The 23,543-nt window shown below is 55.9% G+C and overlaps 1 protein-coding gene and 1 pseudogene across 7 annotated transcripts in view; one reads left to right on the top strand and one right to left on the bottom strand.

Moving 5' to 3' along the window:
* LOC122438619 (kielin cysteine rich BMP regulator) overlaps positions 1-15,790 on the top strand; it is a 29,342-nt gene extending 13,552 nt beyond the window's left edge. For 3 of the 7 annotated variants that reach the window (XM_043463669.1, XM_043463668.1, XM_043463671.1), the window contains 25 exons: positions 139-291; positions 382-485; positions 563-656; positions 1,653-1,826; positions 1,946-2,028; positions 2,184-2,277; positions 2,366-2,554; positions 2,898-3,068; positions 3,784-3,960; positions 4,607-4,692; positions 5,276-5,369; positions 7,360-7,533; positions 7,800-7,882; positions 8,478-8,598; positions 10,972-11,051; positions 11,248-11,347; positions 11,830-11,918; positions 12,226-12,328; positions 12,424-12,566; positions 12,821-12,993; positions 13,078-13,189; positions 13,284-13,385; positions 14,337-14,501; positions 14,919-15,225; positions 15,370-15,790. In XM_043463669.1, the coding sequence (XP_043319604.1) occupies positions 139-291; positions 382-485; positions 563-656; positions 1,653-1,826; positions 1,946-2,028; positions 2,184-2,277; positions 2,366-2,554; positions 2,898-3,068; positions 3,784-3,960; positions 4,607-4,692; positions 5,276-5,369; positions 7,360-7,533; positions 7,800-7,882; positions 8,478-8,598; positions 10,972-11,051; positions 11,248-11,347; positions 11,830-11,918; positions 12,226-12,328; positions 12,424-12,566; positions 12,821-12,993; positions 13,078-13,189; positions 13,284-13,385; positions 14,337-14,501; positions 14,919-15,225; positions 15,370-15,638 (3,440 nt within the window). In that variant the 3' untranslated portion in view covers positions 15,639-15,790. The other 4 variants (XM_043463675.1, XM_043463670.1, XM_043463672.1 and 1 more) reach the window with 4 other exon arrangements.
* A 2,692-nt stretch (positions 15,791-18,482) lies between these two features.
* Positions 18,483-18,885, bottom strand: LOC122437824 (annotated as a pseudogene).
* Between the last annotated feature and the right edge of the window lie 4,658 nt (positions 18,886-23,543).

Raw genomic sequence — 23,543 nt, 5'->3', positions numbered from 1 at the left:
AGTGGGTTCAGAGGCTGCTGTGGGGATGGCGAAGCTCGGGTCCTGGGAAGGGTCCTGGGTGGTCTGGGAAGGACAGGGATGGATGGAGGTGCCTGGGTTGCCATGGTGACAGCCATTCCCCACCTCACACCGCTGTAGTCTGCGTGCTTGATGGAGAGGAGTTTGCTGAGGGTGTCCAGTGGGAGCCTGATGGCCAGCCCTGCACGACCTGCTCCTGTCAAGCTGGGGTGCCTGTGTGTGGGACTTTGCTCTGCTCCCCAGCCCCCTGCCAGCACCCCACCCAGCCCCCGGGTGAGTGCCCTGCCCCGAGCTAGCTTTCTCCCCCGTGCCTTGACCAGTTCACCTTGATGGGTAGGACTCTGACCCACCTGCCCTGCCCAGGTGCCTGCTGCCCCAGCTGTGAGGGCTGCACTTACCACGGCCAAGTGTACACCAACGGGCAGAACTTCACAGACGCAGACCCTTGCCGCACCTGCCGCTGCGAGGTACCTCCCCAGGCTTGCCGCTGCCCGGCTCAGCCCCTCCCGGGACCCACCACCATTGCCCTCTCACCTGCTCCCAGGATGGGACCGTGACGTGCTCCTTGGTCAACTGCCCTCCCACAACCTGTGCCAGGCCTCAGAGTGGACCCGGCCAGTGCTGCCCCACGTGCCCAGGTATGTACTTACTGCTCCTGTGTGGCTCGGGAGGCCCTTGACTCTAACACTCCATGGCCCCTGGGGCCCTTAGTGAAAGTGAAAGTCGCTCAGTCATGTCCAACTCTTTGCTACTCCATGGACTCTACAGTCCATGGAATTCCCCAGGCCAGAATACTGGAGTGGATAGCCTTTCCCTTCTCCAGGAGATCTTCCCAACCCAAGGATTGAACCCAGGTCTCCAGTACTGCAGACAGATTCTTTACCAGCTAAGCCGCAAGGGAAGCCCAAGAATACTGGAGTGGGTAACCTATCCCTTCTCTAGGGGATCTTCCCAACCCAGAAATCAAACCAGGGTCTCCTGCATTGCAGGCAGATTCTTTACCAACTGAGCTATCAGGGAAGTCCCCCCTGGGGCCTAACCCTAACTTTAAACAGCAATGGCCTTCTGAATTGTTTTCAGTCTGACATAGCTTGGAACTCTCTGGAACTCAGAGGGTGTGGGTGGGAGACACGGTAGACATCTGTTTGTCTCTTCGTGTTACTATACCCACCCTTCTCTCCCATCTTATTCTTCCTCTTCCACTGCCCACACACCTGGATCCCCCCGTGTATCTACCTGTACAAGACTGATTCAGATGACAAGTGTTCAAGTTTTCTATACCTTAGGCTGGGAGCTGGGATGTGATGTGCCCTGATCCCTGCCCACATGGAGAGTGTGTAGGGTGAGAATCACAAATACAGGCAGGCATGTGCACAAGCCCTTCAGCTCTTCACCCTCAGAGGCACACACATCTGCCTGCAGGTAAAGAGACTACACACATACACACAAAGGTGTGTGCTCAGAGAGATACCCTTGCGTATGTACACAGCCGCTCCTCCTCCTCTCCCTCCATGCGGACAGCTTCCAAGTGGCACTTCCACAGTGGCTCTGGACTCAAGGCGGGAGGGGCTGTCGGCCTGCTCCTTGCACTGTCTCTGTGCCCCCATCCTGCCCACCCCCACCCCACTGTGCAGACTGCGTCCTGGAGAAACAGGTGTTTGTGAATGGTGAGCGCTTCTCACACCCCCAAGACCCGTGCCAGGAATGCCAGTGCCAGGAAGGCCATGCCCACTGCCAACCCCGGGTCTGCCCCCGGACCGCCTGTGCCCACCCGCTGCCTGGTGTCTGTTGCCAGAACAACTGCAATGGTGAGGCAAGCAGGATGGGGGGTGGTCTCCGTGACGGCTTGGCCTTTAGGGCTGGGGAAGGCCGCGTGCCCTGGAGGGAGAAAGGCCTCTCCCGGGCCTCTAGCTGCCCTCTCCTCCAGGTTGTGCCTTTGGAGGGAAAGAGTACCCCAACGGGGCCGACTTCCCCCACCCTTCTGACCCCTGCCGGCTGTGTCACTGTCTGGTGAGTCTGGTGTGGATGGGAGGAGTCCAGGGAGGGAGGGCGGGGCTTGGGGAGACCAGGAGAGGTCAGCCGAGGTCAGCCAAGGTCAGGGTGGGAAGGCGTGGGGTCTCCTCCACCTCCTATGACTAACTTGCCCTGGCCTGGTCCATCTGCAGGGAGGCAATGTGCAGTGCCTGGCGCGCCGCTGCCCGCCCCTGTCCTGCCCAGAGCCGGTCCTGCTGCCTGGAGAGTGCTGCCCACAGTGCCCAGGTAGGAGCTGCGCCCCTCGCCACCTCTCCAGGGTGGATCCCCTCCACAGCCTGTCCCCAGCCCCGCTGATGGAGGCTCTCCCCTGCAGCCTCCCCCTCGGGCTGCCCTCGGCCGGGGGGCTTGGTCCCCGCCCGCCACCAGGAGCACTTCTCCCCGCCCGACGACCCCTGCCGCCACTGCCTCTGCCTGGACGGCTTGGTGTCCTGCCAGCGACTGCCCTGCCCACCCACGCCCTGCACCCACCCGCGCCAGGGGCCCTGCTGCCGCTCCTGTGACGGTAATGCCCTGGCTGTCCCCCTCCCTACCCTGTCCCCCCTTCTTCTAACTCCACCCCCCTTCTTGGTGCCCCTCTTCCTCCACACCCCTCTTTGTCTCCAGGAGGGCGCCACCTCCTCTCCCCACTTCCTCCTGGCCCGCCCCTCCCATGTCGGGGTTCTCACTAAGAAAGTGGGGAAACAGTGCCCACCTGATCCACAGGGCCTGGGAGGTAATGCTCCTCGTACTCAGCAGGATGGAGGGTGGTCTCCGGGATGGCTTGGCCTTTAGGGCTGGGAGGGCAGCATGCCCTGGTAAGGCGCCTGGTACTCCACGAGCCCCCAGCCCCTCGCCTGCGCCCCTAGGCTGCCTGTACCAGGGGAAGGAGTTCGCCAGTGGGGAGCGCTTCCCTTCGCCCACTGCCGGCTGTCACGTCTGCCTCTGCTGGGAGGGCAGCGTCAGCTGTGAGCCCAGGGCTTGTGCACCTGCACAGTGCCCCTTCCCTGCCCAGGATGACTGCTGCCCTGCCTGTGACGGTGAGGGGCAGGGACTGGGGGCGGGCTGGGAGGGCCGGGTCAAAGTCTTCTCGACTGCCAGCGTGCGCGCCAAGTCGCTTCACTCGTGTCCGACTCTTTGTGACCCCATGGATTGTAGCCTGCCAGGCTCCTCCGTCCATGGGATTTTCCAGGTAAGGATACTGGAGTGGGTTGCTATTTCCTTCTCCAGGGAATCTTCCCAACCCAGAGGTCAAACCCAGGTCTCCTGCATTGCAGGCAGATTCTTTACCATCTGGGCCACGAGGGAAGCCCCTTTACTGCCCTCCGTTCAGTCACTCAGTCATATCCAACTCTTTGTGACCCCATGGACTGCAGCACACCAGACTTGCCTGTCCGTCACCAACTCCCAGAGCTTTCTCAAACTCATGTCCATCGAGTCGGTGATGTCATCCAATTTATTGCCCTAGTGTGGGTCAAATATATTTATTATTATAAGAAAAAAAGCCCTGGGCTAAATTCTAGGTGGATTTTCCCTATAGACTGGACAGGGGGCTTCTTTGCAGATCAAAGGGGAGAAAGTCTGTCCTTTGGCCAGTTCATCCATCCCACTGTGGCTCCCTACTGCCGGCACTGAGCCCTGCCCTTTGCCTCCAGGTCTTTGAGCCCTTGAGCTCAGGCCAGGTCCAAGCTTAGATGACCAGTCTCCTATCTGATTTCCGCTCCTCCACCTTGGCCTCCCTGTCCTCTCTTGAAGGCTGTGAGTATCTGGGGGAGTCCTACCTGAGCAGCCAGGAGTTCCCAGATCCCCACGAGCCCTGCAACCTGTGTACCTGCCTTGGAGGCTTCGTGACCTGCAGCCGCCGGCCCTGTGAGCCCCTGGGCTGCAGCCACCCGCTCACCCAAGCTGGGCACTGCTGTCCGACCTGCCAGGGTAGACCTGCCCTCCCACTGCCCCTGTCAGTGGGTCTGGTCACTGTCACCCTCCCCTGAGACGGCCTCATGGCAAGCCCACACCCGAGATTCTCCTCTGGTTTCTCACCCCATACTCGGCCTCCTCTGGGTCTCTGCTGGCACCTCACACTGCCTGTTGAACTCACCAAATAAGCAGAAGGTCTGTCTGGCCAGATCTTCGCATCCTTCGGTTGTCTCCCTGCCTTCCTCAAACATGTCACGAGGTTCAAAGCCGTTCAGTGACTCCCACGGCCCTTGAGTCGCCTAACACGCCCAGCACCTTCCTTCCCTCCTGGCTTCCTTCGTCCACCCTCCCGAGCCCAGCCCACCTCTCACCTTCATTTTCAGGTGCCCCTCCCTCACATCCTCCTCCCACCCTGGTCTGTGGTCTGTGATCTCACCCTTAGTCCCCCCCTGCTTCACGCACACAAGTCTCTCCACCGTGGTCTGGCCGAAGCCTTTCCTCCCATCCCTCCCCTTCCCAGCCACTCACCTCTCCCTTTCTGACTGTAAGCTAAGCTTTGGTAGAGGACCCCAGGCCCGGTGTGTGTGTGTGCATGTGTGGGTGGGTGAGTGGAGGGCTGCACTGACTGCAGCCCCTTCCACTGCATTCCCGTTTCTGCCAGGATGCCTCTATCATGGGGTCACTGCTGCCCCTGGAGAGACCCTTCCTGACCCACTAGACCCCACCTGCTCGCTCTGCACCTGCCAGGTGAGGTGGCCCTCTGGGGGCTTGGGAACCCTTCATCCCTTGATCCTCCTTTCTGGCCAGAAAAAAGGTTGTTCCTCCTCCCGGGCTACACTCTGCCTGTGACATCCACTGGGGCCAGGACTGGGTTCAGGTCTCCCAGGGCCAGGGGTGGGGGTCAGTACGGGTACCCCCACGGGGGGCCGTGTGCAGCCCTGTGTGATGACACGGGAGTCGGGACGTGGCCAGGCGGCCTCTCTCCCCCAGGAAGGTTCCGTGCACTGCTGGAAGAAGCCGTGTCCTCCGGCTCTCTGCCCTCGCCCCTCTGCAGGACGCTGCTTCTGCCCCACTTGCCACAGTGAGCGCACACGCCTGCCCCCGTGCTCCTCTCTGCCCCTCCTCCCTCCCTCTCTGCCAGGCCTGAGCTGGGACGGCCCCGCAGCCTCACCCAGGGACCGTGTAGCCCACAGGCTGCCCCTCTCCGGGCCAGGAGGAGTCTGAGGGGCCCTCAGGCAGCTGTGAGCGGTGTCGCTGTGAGGTGTGGCAGGGAGGTGGCCGAGGGGCTGGGGGCGGCGGGAGCAAGTCACTGAGCGTGCCTCTCCCGCAGGCCGGCCAGGTCAGCTGTGTGCGGCAGCCCTGCCCGCCCCTGTCCTGCCCGCTCCAGGTCACGGAGCAGGGGAGCTGCTGTCCTCGCTGCAGAGGTACGCCTGGTCGATGGGGAGCTGCCCCCTTGTGTCCGTCGCTGGGTCCCGTGTCCCTCCATCTGCCCCACCTCCCTCTCTCAGCTCTCCTCCGGCCTTCCCGCCTCCCTGTCCACCCATCTGGCCTTCCCACACCTCAGGCCTTGAGCTCTCACCATGCCCACCTTCATCTCTTCCTTCCTGTTCCTGCCCCTGGCCTGCCCAGCCCATTTCTCCATCTAGACTCTTACTGGAATCTCCTCAAAGCTATCCTGTTCCTAACCACACACCATTCATATTGGTTCGGTTCAGTTCAGTTCAGTCGCTCAGTCATGTCCGACTCTTTGCGACCCCAGGGGCTGCAACACACCAGGCTTCCCTGTCCATCACCAACTCCCAGAGTTTACTCAGACTCATGTCCATCGAGTCGGTCATGCCGTCCAACCATCTCATCCTCTGTCATCCCCTTCTCCTCCCGCCTTCAATCTCTCCCAACATCGGGGTCTTTTCCAATAAGTCAGTTCTTCCAATCAGGTGGCCAAAGTATTAGAGTTTCAGCTTCAGCATCAGTCCTTCCAATGAATATTCAGGATTGATTTCCAGGCTGTCACTGTTTCCATTGTTTCCCCATCTATTTGCCATGAAGTGATGGGACCAGATGCCATGATCTTAGTTTTCTGAATGCTGAGTTTTAAGCCAACTTTTTCACTCTCCTTTTTCACTTTCATCAAGAGGCTCTTTAGTTCTTCTTCACTTTCTGCCATAAGTGTGGGGTCATCTGCATATCTGAGGTTGTTGATATTTCTCCTAGTAATCTTGATTCCAGCTTGTGCTTCATCCAGTCCAGCATTTCTCATGATGTACTCTGCATATAAGTTAAATAAGCAGGGTGACAATATACAGCCTTGATGTACTCCTTTCCAATTTGGAACCAGTCTGTTGTTCCATGTCAAGTTCTAACTGTTGTTTCTTGACCTGCATACAGATTTCTCAGGAGGCAGGTCAGGTGGTCTGGTATTCCCATCTCTTTAAGAATTTTCCATGGTTTGTTGTGATCCACACAGTCAAAAACTGTGGTTCATAATGGTAATTTTGATAGTTAACATTTATTGAGTATATACCATGTGCCGCACCCTGAGCTAGGCACTTTATACACACCATCTCATCAGGTAGGTATTATGATTAATTATTCCCATTTTACAGGTGAGAAAACTGAGGTACAGAGTTAACATAACTTACCTGTGGTCACTTAGCCAGTAGGTGGCAGAGTCAAGATCTGTATCTAGGCCACCTGGTTCTAGAATGGGGGTCTTTTTTTAGCCTATGAAGAAGACCCTCACCCCATACACTGCCCCAAATGGTATAAGAACCATGAACATCTCCTTGCCCTGGGAGGTAGGCAGGACAGATGAAATCTCCATTTAATGGGTGAGGAAACTGAGGCTTGGAGAGATGGAGTTACCTTGGGCACATGGTTAGTGATGGAACCTTTCATTCATCCCGTGCATGCCTGCTAAGTTGCTTCAGTCGTGTCCAACTCTTTGTAACCCCATGGATTGTAGCCTGCGAGGCTCCTCTGTCCATGGGATTTTCCAGGCAAAGATACTGGAGTGGGTTGCCATTTCCTCCTCCAAGACATTGTCCAGACCCAGGGATCCAAGCCGTGTCTCTTGTGTCTCCGCACTGGCAAGCGGGTTCTTTACCACTAGTGTCACATGTATGCATTACCCTCCTGCTGCAGGCCGGGTGCTGCTGCTGGTGCTGGGCTGGGACGGATAGCGCCTGCTGCCTGGCTTAGGGTCTAGCAAACAGGCAGGAACAGGATTAGAACCTGGGCGTTCTGACCCGGACCCAGGGTCTTTCCCCTCCAGCACACACTCCTACTCCAGCCCTGAAGAAGCCCCTCCTGGTTACCCACATGCCCTACTGACTATGCAGCGTGGGGCAGAGGGTCGGGGGCAGACATGCAGAACCCAGACTCAGAGCTCATCCCCGCCCACTGCGGACACAGGCTGCCTGCTCCATGGGGAGGAGCACCCCGAAGGCAGTAGCTGGAAGCCCCCCGACAGCCCCTGCTCCTCCTGCATGTGTCATGAGGGTGTCGTCACCTGTGCCCGCGTCCAGTGTTCCACCTCCTGCGCCCAGCCCCACCAGGGGCCCAGTGACTGCTGCCCTCGGTGCTCCGGTATGCCCTTGTTGCCTGGGGAGGGCTGAGGCCGGGGGTGGCAAGGAGGCAGAGCCAGTCAGCATCTCCCTGTCACTGCCCTGGGCTGGGTGGCCCCCGTTCTTATACACACTCCAGTCTCTGAGGTTGGGGGAGTCCAGGGGGCAGAGAACCCCACCCCTGGCATGGCGGCCAGTCTGAAAGTTCCCTGGTTTTGTTCTACTCTTACCCCACCCGACCTGTACCCCTCCCATCCCCCCACCTCCCAACCTTCACCCTCCAACAAGACTGTGAGCATGAGGGTCGGAAGTATGAGCCAGGAGAGAGCTTCCAGCCTGGTGCAGACCCCTGCGAAGTATGCGTCTGTGAGGTAGGGGAGGGCACTGTGGAGGGGCAGCCTGGACACTGTGGGAAGCAGGCACTGTGGGGTCAGGGACAAGAGTGTGTCCTTGTGGCCAGGGACAGAGGCAGGGGCTTGGGGTGAAGAGCCAACAGGGCCAGGAAGTCTGGGGTTGTGGGGCAGGCAGTGGGCAGGCCCATCTGGCTGGAGTGGAGGGTGGTGTGGGTAGAAATCTGGGGGGAGGCACCTGGAAAGTGGTCGGGGGCCCTATCGGGGAAAGTCTATTTGAAAGAACCATGAGCCAATGGAAGGGTTTTGAGCAGGCAAATGATGTCATGGATCGGGAGATTAGGCAGTGGGACTGGGTAGGGAAGATGCCCTGAGCTTGCAGAAGGCTCAAAGGTCACACAAAGGCTCACGCCCAACTGACTACAGGAGCAGGCACCCCATAGGTCATCTCTGAGGATTGGGTGGGGGGTGAGGGGCAAGTCTGGGAAGAGATTGAGTCTCTCTGCAGACCAGAGTCTGACCTGCACAAGGCAGACAGAGGTGCCTGGAATCCAGTGGAAAGGGGGCAGCTCTTGGCTTCCGTGGCCCGGATCCCACCCTCTGCTCTCTCGCTCAGCTGCAGCCTGAGGGGACACCCAGCCTGCACTGTCACCGGCAGCAGTGCCCCCGCCTGGTGGGCTGCCCCGCCGGCCAGCTCCTGACCCCTGGGCCCCAGCAGTGCTGCCCCACCTGTGCCGGTGAGTCCCCGGACTAGGGGGGCGGTCAAGAGGGCAGGGCTGCCACCCCTCAGAGTGACACCAGACGGGCCAGCCAGCTCTCCTCCGCAGTCCCAGCCCCTTCCTGAGTCCAGTGGGTTGTTCTAGAAGCCCACACCCTAGCCAGTGAGACCTGTACAGCCCTAAGGGGAAACCAGGGAAACTAATTGTTGCCGGGAGAAATATCAATAACCTCAGATACACAGGTGACACCACCCTTATGGCAGAAAGCGAAGAAGAACTAAAGAGCCTCTTGATGAAAGTGAAAGAGGAGAGTGAAAAAGTTGGCTTAAAACTCAACATTCAAAAAACTAAGATCATGGCATCTGGTCCCATCACTTCATGGCATATAGATGGGAAAATAATGGAAACAGTGACAGACTTTATTTTCTTGGGTTCCAAAATCACTGCAGATGGTGACTGCAGCGATGAAATTAAAAGAAGCTTGCTCCTTGGAAGATAAGCTATGACCAACCTAGACAGCATATTAAAAAGCAGAGACATTACTTTGCCAACAAAGGTCCGTCTAGTCAAAGTTATGGTTTTTCCAGTGGTCATGTATGCATATGAGAGTTGGACTATAAAGAAAGCTGAGCGCCGAAGAATTGATGCTTTTGAACTGAGGTGTTGGAGAAGCCTCTTGAGAGTCCCTTGGACTGCAAAGAGATCCAACCAGTCCATCCTAAAGGAAATCAGTCCTGAATATTCATTGGAAGGACTGAATGAAGGAAGAAGCTGAAGCTGAAGCTCCAATACTTTGGCCAGCTGATGCGAAGAACTGACTCATTGGAAAAGACCCTGATGCTGGGAAAGATTGAAGGCGGGAGGATCAGGGGACGACAGAGGATGAGATGGTTGGATGGCATCACCGACTCGATGGACATGGATTTGGGTGGACTCCGGGATTTGGTGATGGACAGGCAGGCCTGGCGTGCTGCGGTTCATGGGGTCGCAAAGAATAGGATACGACTGAGTGGCTGAACTGAACTGAACTGAGCTGAGCTGAAGCCTGCTGCCTCTTGTCCAGCAGGTGGTGCTACAGGGTTGCAGGTGTGCGGGCTGCTGGCCTGTTGAGGGCAGGGATCTTAGGACCAGAGGGGTCCAGCTACAGAGGTGGGGAGAGCTATCCTTACCAACACCTGCTAGAATGTGCTGCAGGGGGAGAGAAAAATAGTAATACTTATTGAGCACCTACTGTATGCCACGTACTGCTGTTGTTGTTGTTCAGTCATTCAGTTATGTCTGACTGTTTGCGACCCCGTGGACTGCAGCACGCCAGGCTTCCCTGTCCTTCACCATTTCCCGGAGCTTGCTCAAACTCATGCTCATTAAGTCAGTGATGCCAACCAACCATCTCGTTCTCTTTCGTCCCCTTCTCCTGCCTTCAATCTTTCCCGGCATCAGGGTCTTTATTAATGAGTTGGCTCTTCGCATCAGGTGGCCAAAGTATCGGAGGTTCAGTTTCAGCATCAGTCCTTCCAATGAATATTCAGGACTGATTTCCTTTAGGATGGACTGGTTGGATCTCTTTGCAGTCCAAGGGACTCTCAAGAGGCTTCTCCAACACCTCAGTTCAAAAGCATCAGCCTTTAAGGTGCTCAGCCTTCTTTATGGTCCAACTCTCATATCCATTCATGACTACTGGAAAAAACATAACTTTGACTAGATAGACCTTTGTTGGCAAAGTAATATCTCTGCTTTTTAATATGATGTCTAGGTTGGTCATAGCTTTTCTTCCAAGGAGCAAGCATCTTTTAATTTCGTCACTGCAGTCACAATCTGCAGTGATTTTGGAAACTAAGAAAATTTAAAGTCCATCATTGTTTCCATTCTTATTAAGCACCTACTATATGCCACACACTGTATGTGTTACTTTTAATAAACAGTTTTACATTTACTTCTCACAGTTACCCAGTGATGAGGAATTTTACAGATGAAGAAATTGAAGTTCAGAGAAATTGATTAATTTGCCAAAAATGGCACAGGCTCTGAGTGCTGGAGCCAGGATTGGAACTGGGGGGTACCTGGCTCATTGTGCTTCCTTCCAGACAAAATGAACAGAAGTGGGAGGGGCAGGCCAGGCAGCCTCATGGTCCTTAGCCACCTCAGGCTGAGGAAGCCACACCTTGTCCGTTTCCAGGGCCCCATCCTAGCAGAGTTCCTTGTCAAAAGTCCAAACTTTTCTTGGCTGAAACAAAAGGAAAAAGGATTTATCTTCCCTGGAGTCAAGGTGTCAGGGCTATAAGTATGTCCTGGGCTCAAGAAATCCCGGGACACAGTAAGTGGGTAGGCAGCCCACTGGGCTTTCGTCCCTGCTCCCCCAGCATCTCCCATACTGCATTCTTGTCTTCACAGAGGCGCTGAGTCACTGCACGGAGCACCTGCTGGGGTCTGAGCTGACCCCACCAGACCCCTGCTACACCTGCCGGTGCCAGGTGAGCCGTCTTGCCTTGAGGATTCCTCCAGCCCCCTCTTCTTCCTCCTCTGTAGCTGTGACTCCTCTGTTTAGCACCTCCAGGCTTCCCAATCGCCCCAACAACATTCGCCCACTTGTCCTGAATGTCACATTCCACCTAGGCCCTGCGCCTTCCCTGTGGTTTCTACCTGTGCTGTTCCCATGCCCTTCCATAGGACCTGACTTGGCTCTGCATTCACCGGGCCTGTCCTGAGCTCAGCTGTCCCCTGCCGGAACGCTACATACCCCCTGGGAGCTGCTGCCCCGTGTGCCAGGGTTCGTGCCGTTTTGTTCTGCATCCTCAGAACATGAGCCAGGAGGGAGACAGGAGGCGTGGCCTCTATGGGCCAAGTGGGCAACCTGGGGTGTGCACTCTGAATGCAGGCTTTGTTCTTTTATAGAAATAGAGGGCTGTTCATTAGTGGAGGGACCTGTGAGGTGGAGGGAGGCAGGGAATGGAGCCTGGATTCTCGAGGGCTGGTCAGAAAGGGCCAGCACTCTCAGAGTGCATCACACTGCTGAGCTGGCAGCCAGACCAGAGGAAAGTTCTGGCTCTTTCAGTTTCCGGGATGCTCTGGATATCCTGGGCGCTGGCGTAAGGTCTGCCATTTAGTCGGCCATGGTGCTGCTGGTTGAAGAAATTAACACCCTCAGGGTACTAATTAGATGGGGTGGGCACTGCCCTGCCCTGGGCCTTCAGGGTGAGCTCATGCAGCCAGAATGACAGTGCTTCCCCATCCCCATTTCTTTGTCCTCAGAATGTGTGGTGGAGGCTGAGGGCCGGACAGTGGCGGATGGAGAGAGCTGGCGGGACCCCAGCAATGCCTGTGTCACCTGCACCTGCCGTGTGAGCTGGGGAAGGGAGGGTGGGGGGTGGAGGACCTTACAGACGGATAAAGGGAAGGGCCTCAGGACACTGGACCAGGGAATATGGGGTCTTGGAGGTAATTAGAAAAAGGCAGCCCCTGTGGGTGAGAGGGCAGAGGTACCCCTGTGTGAGGGCAAGCAGCTGAAGGTGATTTCACCCCCTACTTGATCATAAAGTGGGTGCCCTTGTGGGAGAGGGGTTGCTTGCCCAGTCCCTGATGCAGAAGTGTGAGGCAGGGACTCCAAACCCTGCTGGAAGTCCCTAGAGCAATGCCGTCCGTCCTCAGCGGGGCCACGTGGAGTGCCGCCTGGAGGAGTGCCAGGCGCTCACCTGCCCGCGCGGCTGGGCGAAGGTGCGGGAGGCTGGCCGGTGCTGTGAGAGGTGCCAAGGTGCGGGCCAGGGCCATGGGGCTGGGGGTCGGGGCGCGGAGCGAGACCCAACGTGAGGGGCGGGCATCTGACTCTCCCTCTTCCCGTCCCCCCAGCCCCCGCCCCGTCGTGCGCGCACCAGGGCCGGCGGGTGGCCTCCGGGGAGCGCTGGGACGTGGACGCCTGCACCAACTGCTCCTGCGTGGCAGGCACCGTGCGCTGCCACAGCCAGCGCTGCGCGCCGCTCTCCTGTGGGCCCGTGAGTGCCAGGGCCTGGGGCGGTGGGATGGGTGGGCGCGTGGCACCGCCCACCTGGAGCACCGGGGAAGTAGGAGAGGGGCTCGCCCGGGTCGTGCAGTGTCTGACACGGCCACGAGGGGGCGTCCTGACCCCCGCCAGCAGGGGCTCGGGAGCCCGGGAACCTCCCCGGCGATGCTCGGTCCTCTGGGGAGGCTCAGCATGGGGCCCGGCCGGGAGCGCGGCGTGTCTGATCGTGTGCGGGGCGGAGGCCAGGACCAGGCCCCCGCCCTGAGTCCCGGCAGCTGCTGTCCCCGCTGCCTGCCCCGGCCCGCTTCCTGCATGGCCTTCGGAGACCCTCATTACCGCACCTTCGACGGCCGCCTGCTGCACTTCCAGGGCAGCTGCAGCTACGTGCTGGCCAAGGACTGCCGTGGCGGGGACTTCAGGTGCGCCGCTCCCTCTGCCTTCCTCCCTGCCCGCCCCCCACACCCGGCCCTGCCGAACCCTAAACCCGGGCCTCCCACCCGCAGCGTGCACGTGGCCAACGATGACCGGGGCCTGAGCGGCGTGTCCTGGACCCAGGAGGTGGCTGTGCTGCTGGGAGACGTGGCCGTGCGGCTGCTGCAGGGCGGGGAGGTCACGGTCAGTAGAGCCAAGGATCCGGGGACCGGTCAGTCGGCGCTGTCCCCTCCTCGGTCCCGACCTCGCTCCTCCTCCCACGTCCCTTCTCCTCTAGGTGGATGGCCGCCCCGTGGCCTTGCCCTTCCTGCAGGAACCGCTGTTCTACGTGGAGCTTCGGGGACACACGGTGGTGCTGCACTCCCAGCCGGGCCTCCAGGTGCGGCCTGGGCCAGTGTGGGGCCGGGGGCGCCTCAGGCCTGTCCTGTAGGAGGGGGAATACCAACTACCTGCCAGGCCGTGAGGCCAAGGAGCTTAGAGAGTTCTGCGGGATTCCAGGGGGAAGAGGAATCAGAGCTAGAGAACTCCAGGTGTGATGAAAGGAGTTCTGAGCCTGGTGTCCAGCCACCGATGTGCTGGGGCTCTTAGGCCATTGCCTTAAGCCAGTCCTCTGGGCCTCAGCTTTCCCATAGTCAAACCAGAGGAGGGTGGGGTGGGGAGACAATGTCAACTATCCTTTCCTAGATGATGGTTTCAGAGATTCCAATTCCCATGTCAAAGAGTAATTCACTCCCCTGCCTCCAGCCACAAGCACATTTGTAAGTCCACGAAATAAGGCTTATCCACACTTAGGATGGGGCTTCCCAGGTGATACTAGTGGTAAAGAACCTGCCTGCCAGTGCAGGAAACATAAAAGATGCAGGTTTGATCCCTGGGTTGGGAAGATCCCCTGGAGGAGGGCATGGCAACCCACTCCAGTATTCTTGCCTAGAGAATCCCATGGACAGAGGAGCCTGGTGGACTATAGTCCATGGGGGTCGCACAAAGTCAGACACGACTGAAGCGACTTAGCACACACGAAAACTTAGGATACCAGACTCTACTTGTGGTTTGTCCTCTGTAAGGCCTGAATGCCCTTGAGGGAGTGAATCTCTGAAAGTGGGTTGCATTTCACGGGGAAGCCTAGCTCAGGGATGATGACGGGAGAAGGTGCCCTCCTGAGGTGCCTTCCTGGCCTTGGCCAGAGCAAGCCTCCCTTCCATGAGGCGCCCCACCTGTCCTTTCTCCTCCCCTCCTGCAGGGGGCATGCTGACACACCACTGGGATGGGCCCTGGGCTTCCTGGGGCCCCTGGCTTTCTCCTGCTCTCCAGTCCCCGCCTCTCTGCACAGGTGCTGTGGGATGGGCGGTCCCAGGTGGAGGTGAGAGTGCCTGGCTCCTACCGGGGCCACATGTGTGGGCTCTGTGGCAACTTCAATGGCTTTGCCCAGGATGACCTGCAGGACCCTGAGGAGCTGCTCCGGCCCACTGAGGCTGCGTTTGGGAATAGCTGGCAGGTGAGTTGCACAGAAGTGAGAGGCTGGGGGAGGCACAGTTGAGCCTGAGTGTCAGAGCAGCCCTCTGGTAAGGAAAGGGCGGCGGGCGGGTGGGGGGGTTTGGGCTTTGGGGCTTTCAGTAAGGTTTGGAGTCTTCTTACCTGTTACAGTGCTGGGTGGGGTGGACCTGTTGGAAGGGATCTCATCAACTGAATCCCCAAGAGCTGCTTCATCACTCACTGACTCTAAGTCTTGGACAAGACACTTAACAAGACACTTACTTTTAAGGAAAAGTAGCTGATGCTTTCTTTGCTGTTCTTGTAAGGAAGTTTTTGAGGCTAAAACAAAACATCTGGTGCAAAACACTTGGAAGAACATAGCATACGGAGGTCAGCTGCCAGTGGATGCTGTCATATCAGGGCCGCCTTCCCCACCTAGGTCCCAGAGGGCCCAGGATCTGGTCGGCCCTGTTCCAAGGGCCGTGAGGTGGATCCATGCCGGGCAGCAGGGTACCGTGCCAGGCGTGAGGCCAACGCCCGGTGTGCAGTGCTGAAGTCTGCCCCGTTCAGCCGCTGCCATGCTGTGGTGCCACCAGACCCCTTCTTTGCCGCCTGCGTGTATGACCTCTGTGCTTGCGGGCCCGGTTCCTCTGCTGACGCCTGCCTCTGCGATGCTCTGGAAGCCTATGCCAGCCACTGTCGCCGTGCAGGGGTGACACCGGCCTGGCGGGGCCCCACACTCTGTGGTGAGGGGGCAGTGCCCAGGGCAAGCTGGGGGAGGGGGTGACACGGAGGGCTCAGGTCTGGACAGGGAAGGTTCAGGGAGGGTCACGGGGTTGGGGGGGAGCCTGGAGACTGGACGGTGACCCTGCGTTCCACTCCGTCCGCAGTGGTGGGCTGCCCCCTGGACCGCGGCTTCGTGTTTGATGAGTGTGGCCCACCCTGTCCCCGCACCTGCTTCAACCGGCACATCCCCCTGGGGGAGCTGGCAGCCCACTGTGTGCGACCCTGCATCCCCGGCTGCCAGTGCCCGGCGGGCCTGGTGGAGCACGAGGCCCACTGTATCTCACCCGAGGCCTGCCCCCCAGTCCTGCTCACTGGGGACCAGCTGCCCAGCACTCCGCGCAACCCCAGCCGGGAGCCCCAGGGGCCAACCTGAGCCAGGACGACACCGACCAGGACTCACCGGGCATGAAGTCTCCCCTTGGCGAGCATGTCTCACCCTGCCTGGGTGCTGGGAGGCTGGGCGTGGCTCTCACAAAGACCCCAGCTGTGTTGCATTGGAAACAGTAAACTTAGGGTCCAGCCTAAGGTTTCCTTGTGTGTATATTTGCTTCTTCCTGGTGCTGGGGTGGTGGTGAGGGGGGCTGTTTGGAACGTGGGGTCCAGAGGTCAGTGTCCCAGAATTGGGGTGGTGGCAGCTGTGGGGACTCAGACCCGGACCTTACACACTCTCTGAGCCTGCCTCCCTGGGCTGCCCTGCCTGCCACACCCTGGGCTGCCTGGGAAACCCTGCTGTGGGCAGGAGGAGGACCCAGGAGTGCCATCCCAGCCCTGTGCTTACATGTCGTAGGCACAGCCTGTGACCCCTCTGCAGGGGCTTCTGTGGATCCTTGTGCAATCGTGCAGGGGCTGAGGAGCCCGGAGAAGGGGCTCAGTCCCCATGTTGCATCCCCTTTCCTCGTGGTTTCGGGGATATTGAGTGCTCAGGCACCCTGTGGGCCACTCTAAGATCTGGTGACACGGGGACCCCGCGCCTGGGGTGAGGAAGAGGAAAGACAGTATGTATGTGATGACATGCAGACCCATGATGGACTACACACACACACCCCTCAGAAGCCCAGATAAACCCATGCACGCACTCTGTGTGTGTTCGCAGCTACACCCACCCCTGATGGACATGGGGGCAGGGGACACATGGGTAACTTTCAAAGACATCCTTATAGGGAAAAGAACTTGGAGTCTGAAATCGAAAAAAAGAAAAATCTCCTTTTTTGACAAGGAAAGTCTCTTTTCAAAGAGAACTCTGAGTTCTCTCTGCCACCTATCAGTTATGTGATCTTGATATTTTAGGGACCTTAGCTAAACAATTGGGGTTGGGGGACTCAGTTCTCTTGGTGGGGCCCCCAGTATTCCAACAGGGTTGAAGGCAGGGCATTGGGCTGAACTGAGACCCTCTGCCTGCTTGTTCAGCCTGCTTCCACTGGGGCCCCTTTCACAGAGCTATTACAAGACGTAGGCAGGCCAGGATACTTCTGACAGCAGGGGAAGATGACAGACCATCCCATACGTGTCCTCACCCGCTTTATCTCCTGTGTTGCGGGGAGTGACCACGGACAGTTTGGAGCAAGCATTAGGGACCACATTTTCCCGGAGCCTGTTTCTTGGGCTGTGTGTCTCCAGATAAGGGAGACAATGCCCTGTGTTAGTTAGGGCAGCTTACTCTCTGGGGCCTGGTCTTCTCATCTGTGAAGTGGGGATGAAGATGATACCAGTTACTTCACAGAGTTGCTTCAAGGAAGGATCACACGTCCACAGCAGCGTCTTGTGCCCTGGCAGACAGTAAGCTGTTGGGAACTGCTGCCTGTTTGGGCATGTTGTTCAGTCACTAAGTCATGTCTGACTCTGTGAGACCCCGTGGACTGCAGCACACGAGGCTTCCCTGTCCTTCACCAAGACCCGGAATTTGCTCAGACTTATGTCCATTGAGTTGGTGATGCCGTCCAACTGTTTCATCCTCTGTTGTCTCCTTCTCCTGCCTTCAATCTTTCCCAACATCAGGGTCTTTTCCAATGAGTTGGGTCTTCGCATCAGGTGGCCAAAGTATTGGTTATATTTCACATCTATAATGCAGTTGCAAGCTTCATATATACAGTTTTGGGTGTTTTTTTTTTTTTAATCTGCGTGCTATTTTACTTCCATTAGAAAAATATTATCTCTGTAAAATTTGGTCCAGTTTCTTCTCCTTTACCACATTCAAACTTTAATTTTACTCAAGTAAAACCAGAATCACAGATCTGACATAACAAAATAGTTCACATCATTAAATTAAGAGTTTAATTGAATTAGATGTGCTCATTCTTTTTTTTTTTTTTTTGGATGTGCTCATTCTTATTTCCTGAGGAATAGTAACTCATCTTTCCTCCATGTTATTCCCTCCTACTTTTATTTTTCTGAGTTAAGTAAGGCATGTCTGTTTTCCCACATCCAGCAATACAAGTGTTATAGAAGTGTAATTTATACTATTGGTAACTAGATTCATCATTAATCTTCAATTCATGTTCAGTTCCCCTTATTTTATAGTACATGGTATTGTATTTTCCTAATATTTCAACCTTACACTTGAAAGGTTGTTTCTGAATCACGCAAAGACGCCAGGGTTCTTGGCCTCCGGAGGAGAAGAATTCAATCTGGGGCCAGAGACAAGGCTGGATCACTCAGAGCTTTCGTGCAATACAGTTTTATTAAAGTATAAAGGAGATAGAGAAAGCTTCTGACATGGACATCAGAAGGGGGTAGAAAGAGTACCCCTTTGCTAGTGTTAGCAATGGAGTTATATACTCTCTAATGCATCCAAAGAATGTCTGGAGGTTGTAAAGACCTCACCAGACCTACTCCCATAATTTACATTTTAAGATAACAGAGTTGGCCAGAAGGTTTAATCCAAAGACTGTCCTCAGGCAGGATACATCCTTGTAAAGACCAGACCTACTCCCATAATTTATGTTTTAAGACAACAGAATTAGCCAGAGGGTTTAATCCAAAGACTGTCCTCAGGCAGGATACGTTATTGTTATATAATCTTAAGGAATATAAAGGAAAAAAGTAAAAAGTTTGTCCTTTTTTCCTCCTTGAATATTCCAGACCTCTCTCTCCTTAGGGACCCCCAGACTTCTTATCAACCTGCCTAGGAAATGACTCTCTCACACTTTCCAACAAAGATTAAGCCATTAGTTTAAAAATATTAAAATTCCAGACTAAATAACACTGGGCCCACTTAGAATCATGCTATTCCGAGAGGTCCTTGCACAGCTATTGCTTTGCTCTCAACACAGTCTCCTTTGGGCAAAGCAGCAACCTGGTAAGCAGCTCAAGCAGGAAAACTACTCTGGAAATATTGTTTGTGGATGTCATTGACAGTATTGAAGTCATTTATGTCAGCCAGCAAAACAGTTGTTTTTACCACATACGTGAAGCCGCAGCCTGCTGCTTTTAGAATTTCACCCATGTTTATAAGAGCCTGTTTAGTCTCTTCTGCCACCCCTCCTGGCACAAGCCCTCCACTTGCAGGGTCCATGCCTAGCTGTCCTGAAATGTAAATGGTCCTGTTGACTAACACAGCCCGTGGGACCAATGGCCACTGGGGCTTTCACTGTGCTGATCACCCTTCTGATCAAAGATGACATGGCTAACCCTTTTCCCTTGCTGCCCCTCAGAGACAACTACCCAGTAAATGACTGTTACTCGTGCCTCTCAGGACTCCGTATATATAGTTGACATTTGAACAACATGGCTTTGAACTACACAGACGCACTTATACTCAGAATTCTTTTCAGTAGTAAATACTACAGTACTATACCCTCCCCGATAGCTTGAATCCTTGGATACAGAGGGCAGATTGTAAGTTATATGTGGATTTTTGACTGCAGGGAGGGTCAGGGCCCCTAATCCCTGTGTTGTTTAAGGGTCAACTGCATACATAAAGCAGATGCTCACGCGGGGCTGCAAACGAGCACCTGCACACACCTCTCTCTGTCAGATCATAGTCCTCACCCCACACTGCCACCCACGTGGCCAAGAAACCTGGATCCAAGTCAGGCCATTGTCTCTAGGAGACTTGGCTGAGGTCCAGGCCTGGGTCAGATGTCAGGGCCCTGTGTTAATGAGCTCAGGAGCCTTTGTCTCCTTCTCGCCCCTGTCCCCAGTTCCTGGTCCTTCTCTTCTCCAGGAGTAGCAGGGAGTAGGGGGTGGGGAACACCCTCCCAGGCCCCCAACGCCATGGAGCAGGCAGCCACCCTGGGGGGCCTAGGGCTCCCTTGTAGCCCCAAGCAGGCCTTGGCCCTGTACCAGCACCTCTTCCAGTGCCCTGCAGGCCTAGACCAGCTCCGGGCTGCCCTGCAGCAGGTGAGGGCCACAGGGCACCGTCTCTGAGTGGGCAGGTGTCCGTGGGGTCTGATTCCACCTTGCCTTCCCAGGTGCAAGAGGGCCAAGCCTGCCCGTCAGTCCTGGAACTGCCCAACGTGCTGCTGCAGATGGAGCGGAGCCGGCGGGCCCAGGAGCAGGTAGGGACCGGCTGGCCAGGGGGTGCGGCAGAGGGTGGGGCGAGTGCCCCCTCACATCCCAGCACCCCACCTTCCTGCAGCTCCTGTGGGATTTGGAGCTGCTGACTGGGGCGGGCCTGGGCCTCTTCTGGCCACCCTGGGCCCAGTTCTGTGGCCTAAGGGCCCAGGTCCAGCACACACAGAACCAGCGCAGAAAGCCCCAGAGCAGGACAGATGACAACTCTGAGCGGCTGTCGAGTGGGGTGAGCTGGGGCTCGGCTGAGAGTTGGGGGGTCAGTGAGACAGTGGGGCACTCGCAGTGGCCTAGAAGTGGAAGGAACGTGGGCTTTGGAGACAGATCTCAGTTCATATCTCCGTTCTGATGCTTCCTGTGGACTGGAAGCCTGTTTCCTTCCTCGGCTACAGGACGGGGAAGATAAGAGCTCTTTTCAGAGGGCTGCTGGGAGGCCCGTGAGATCATCTGTGTAGAGGGTTTAGCACCCTGCTGGACATACAGGACTGTTCCGGCCTGTTACTGTTCCATAATGAACTGTTCTAGTCCAATCAACTGCATGGTAACACCATGCCTTTAGCCATGGCTACAGTGAGACAGGAAAGCAGGTCTGATGGGGCCCAGAAGACAGAGGCGCTGACGCTCAGGGTGCCCCTGAGATGGGACCCTGAGTAGCCCCAGCCCCAAGTCCCTCCCTTCAGGGCTGGTGGCTCTCCCCCTGGCCTGCCACCCTGGGAAGGATGGTGCTGTGGTGACTGGAACTGAGATGTGCCTCCCAGTCCTGGCTCAGCACCCTGCTGCCTGAGGCCCTTTGGGCAGGTTAGTAGCTGTAGCAGGAGTGGGTGTTAGTCATGACTACTGAGGAAGTGTCCAGCCAACATTTTTGGCCAGGGCTGCAGTCTCATCTGAAGGCTGGAGTGGATAGGAGGGATCCGTCTCTAAGCTCCTTGACTTGGAGGGAAAGGAGAGGGGTCACACAAGGGCACAGAAGCCAGAAGATGGATCCCTAGGAGCTGTTTTAGAGGCTGCCTACCACACTGGGGGATGATGCCTTGTGGGCTGGGGCACCCCCCAATCCTTCCAGAATTCCAGGCTGTGCCCACTGCCCCAGACTGAGGACTCCCTAAGCCAGAACCATCAGCTCCTGGAGGGGTAAGTCTCCATGGAATTCCGTCCACTCCATGATGCCACACAAAGTGACCAAACCCGGAACCCTTTGCCCTATAGCTCTCCAGAGCCCTGCCCAGCGACCCCTCCTCATGCCCCTAACTCCTCCTGGGGCTTTTACTCAGTTGAACCCACGTGGTTGCCCCACAGTCCCTGAAAAGGATAACCTCAAGTTCCAGCTCCTAGCATCCAGTGGTGGGTGAGAGGAGGCTGCCATGGACTGAGTTTGGGTGATGGGGTGGGAAGACTCCTGTAGCCTGCTGTGGGTGGGGAGTCCTACACCCCCCAACCCCCCTGGCAGCAGAACCAGAAACAAGAGGTATGCCTGAGGCAGTCCTTGCATTCCTGCAGGGGTCGGGCAGCGGACCCGCCATCAGCCCTGGATCTGAGGGAAGCCAGCCTGGATGCAGACCCAAGGCAGGAGAGCCCTGGCTGGCCTGCGGAAGGGCCCACATCTGGTACTTTGACAGGAGGGGTTGGCAGCCAGGAGAACAGAAGCCCCTGGGTTGAATTCAGTGAAATAGATGCTGTGAGCTTAGGTTGGGACAAGCCGGGAAGCCATCACCCCAAGTCCCGGGATTTTGGTTCATCCTTACCTATTCTTCCTCTCATACCTTTTTGTGGGGGTGCCAGGGGCAACCAGGGACAAAAAGTAGGTTTTCTTTTATAAAAAATAATTTTATTTATGTATGTATGTTTGGCTGTGCTGGGTCTTCATTGCTGCACAGGCTTTTCTCTAGTTGTAGCAAGCAGAGGTTACTCTCTAGCTGTGGTTCAGGCTTCTCATCGCAGAGGCTTCTCTTGGTTCAGAGTACAGGCTTCAGTGGTTGTGGCACTTGGGCTCCATACTTGCTGCTCCCAGGCTCTAGAGCACAGGCTTAGTCGCTCCACCGCCTGTGGGATCTTCCTGGATCAGGGATCGAACCCGCGTCTCCTGCCTTGGCAGGCGGATTCTTTACCACTGAGCCACCTGGGAAGCCCCAGGTTTTCTTTTCTATGCCAACTCCACCTGATTGGTGCCAGCCATCTCAGGCACTGTGTCCAGGAGGATTCTGAAGCTAAGCTGGGGCTCAGAGGAGAGAGTGCTGGGAATGGCTGTCTATCCTCCCTGTCCTCCAGCAGGGACGGAATGGAATGGCAGCTCCAAGCTGCCACCCTCATGCCAGGCACTGGGGAGATACAGGGCACAAAAGTGACTTGGCCAGTCACTTGTCCTCATCTCCGAGGAGATCACAGCCTAGTGAGAGAGTGTGACAGTAAACAGGTGATTAGAATTCATCAGGATGAATGCTATGAACCCTGGGTCTGTTCATTTAAATGAAACAGGCTCTCAAATGATTGGTTAAATAATAAGCCTGGCAAAGTCACAAGCTTTTTAATTGTGACATCGTGTACGGGCGAGAGGAGGAAAGTACAAATGATTATTTTCTGATCGACAGAAACTTTACAAGTATATTATCTCTTAGGACTACATCGGCAGAAGATATCTAGTACGGTATTATAACCAGTAAAATAAATGATCCAGTAAGACAACAGATCAGAATTACAGAGGGACGGGGTTGGAGGTTATTTTCACAGTTCATGGCAATAATTTCTGAAGGCTTGGGACTCTTACCAGATGTCTTTGTTCAAAACTCTTCCAAAGACAGATTTGTTTTCACAGAGAACATTCCCATTTGGTTACTGTTATGAATATTCACACATCCATGTTGCATAAAGATGGCATTTCTTATGAGAGTTCTCAATTTAAGACCTTATGAAATCAGGTTCTTTTAAGTGGTTTTATGAATGCAAAACGATGCTCCTTCCTCCACAGCTGCAAAGGAGCAGCGACATTTCATCTCTTTTTTTAGATTCCTTTTGTTAATTATAAAGACTTGCAGTTTTTAGACTAGTCTCTGGCCTAAAATTCCACTTCTTGAATTTCATTTGATTTTGCTGTCCAGAAACCAAGAAAGAGCTAAAGAGGATTATCCTTAACAATAGAAAAGTCAGGCGCCTATTGTGGGGCTGGACAGGCACACAAGAACAAAGTAGGGGTGTCCTTAAGAGGGACTGGTGACCCTGGCAGACAGTCCCTTCCTGCTCCTGGGCTGCCTCTGGCAGTTTTGAGGAAGACAGTGTACAGGTTCCTCCAAGGTGGTCCTTGGCTGAGAGGATGAGGAAGATGGGGTCAGCTGTTGGCAGGCCAACCTGACAAGCAGACACATAGCAGGTTGTGTAAATAAAGGTGGAATGGTGAGCTGGGAAGGCCTTGAAGTTCCAACACCAGCCCTCAGGGTGCCCTACCACCACCACTCAATTCAGTCCCCTCACGTGCTGGGGACTCCCTGGGCTTCCTGGTCCCAGTTCAGGGGTGTGTGTGTGAGGGGCTGGGACATGAGCAGACATCTGACTTTCTCCCTCAGGTTGCTTCCAAGAGCTGAACCTCACCACCAGCAGTAGCCCTGGAGAACCAGGAAACTCAGAGTTCAAGGTGAAAGGGTGGAAGTTTCCTGGGCAAGACCCCTCTCAGATTGGGGATAGCAGAGGTGGGGTCTGCCTGGGAGGAGACTGCTGGGGTGAGAAGCCCGCAGCCAGGTGGAAGAAGGGGCCATCGCTGAAGCAACTTTTAAACTACATA

This window comes from Cervus canadensis, chromosome 3, assembly GCF_019320065.1.
Source record: "Cervus canadensis isolate Bull #8, Minnesota chromosome 3, ASM1932006v1, whole genome shotgun sequence".
Taxonomy (NCBI): domain Eukaryota; kingdom Metazoa; phylum Chordata; class Mammalia; order Artiodactyla; family Cervidae; genus Cervus; species Cervus canadensis.
The sequence above is the reverse complement of the archived record's forward strand: the minus strand, read 5'-3'. Positions and strand labels throughout refer to the sequence as shown.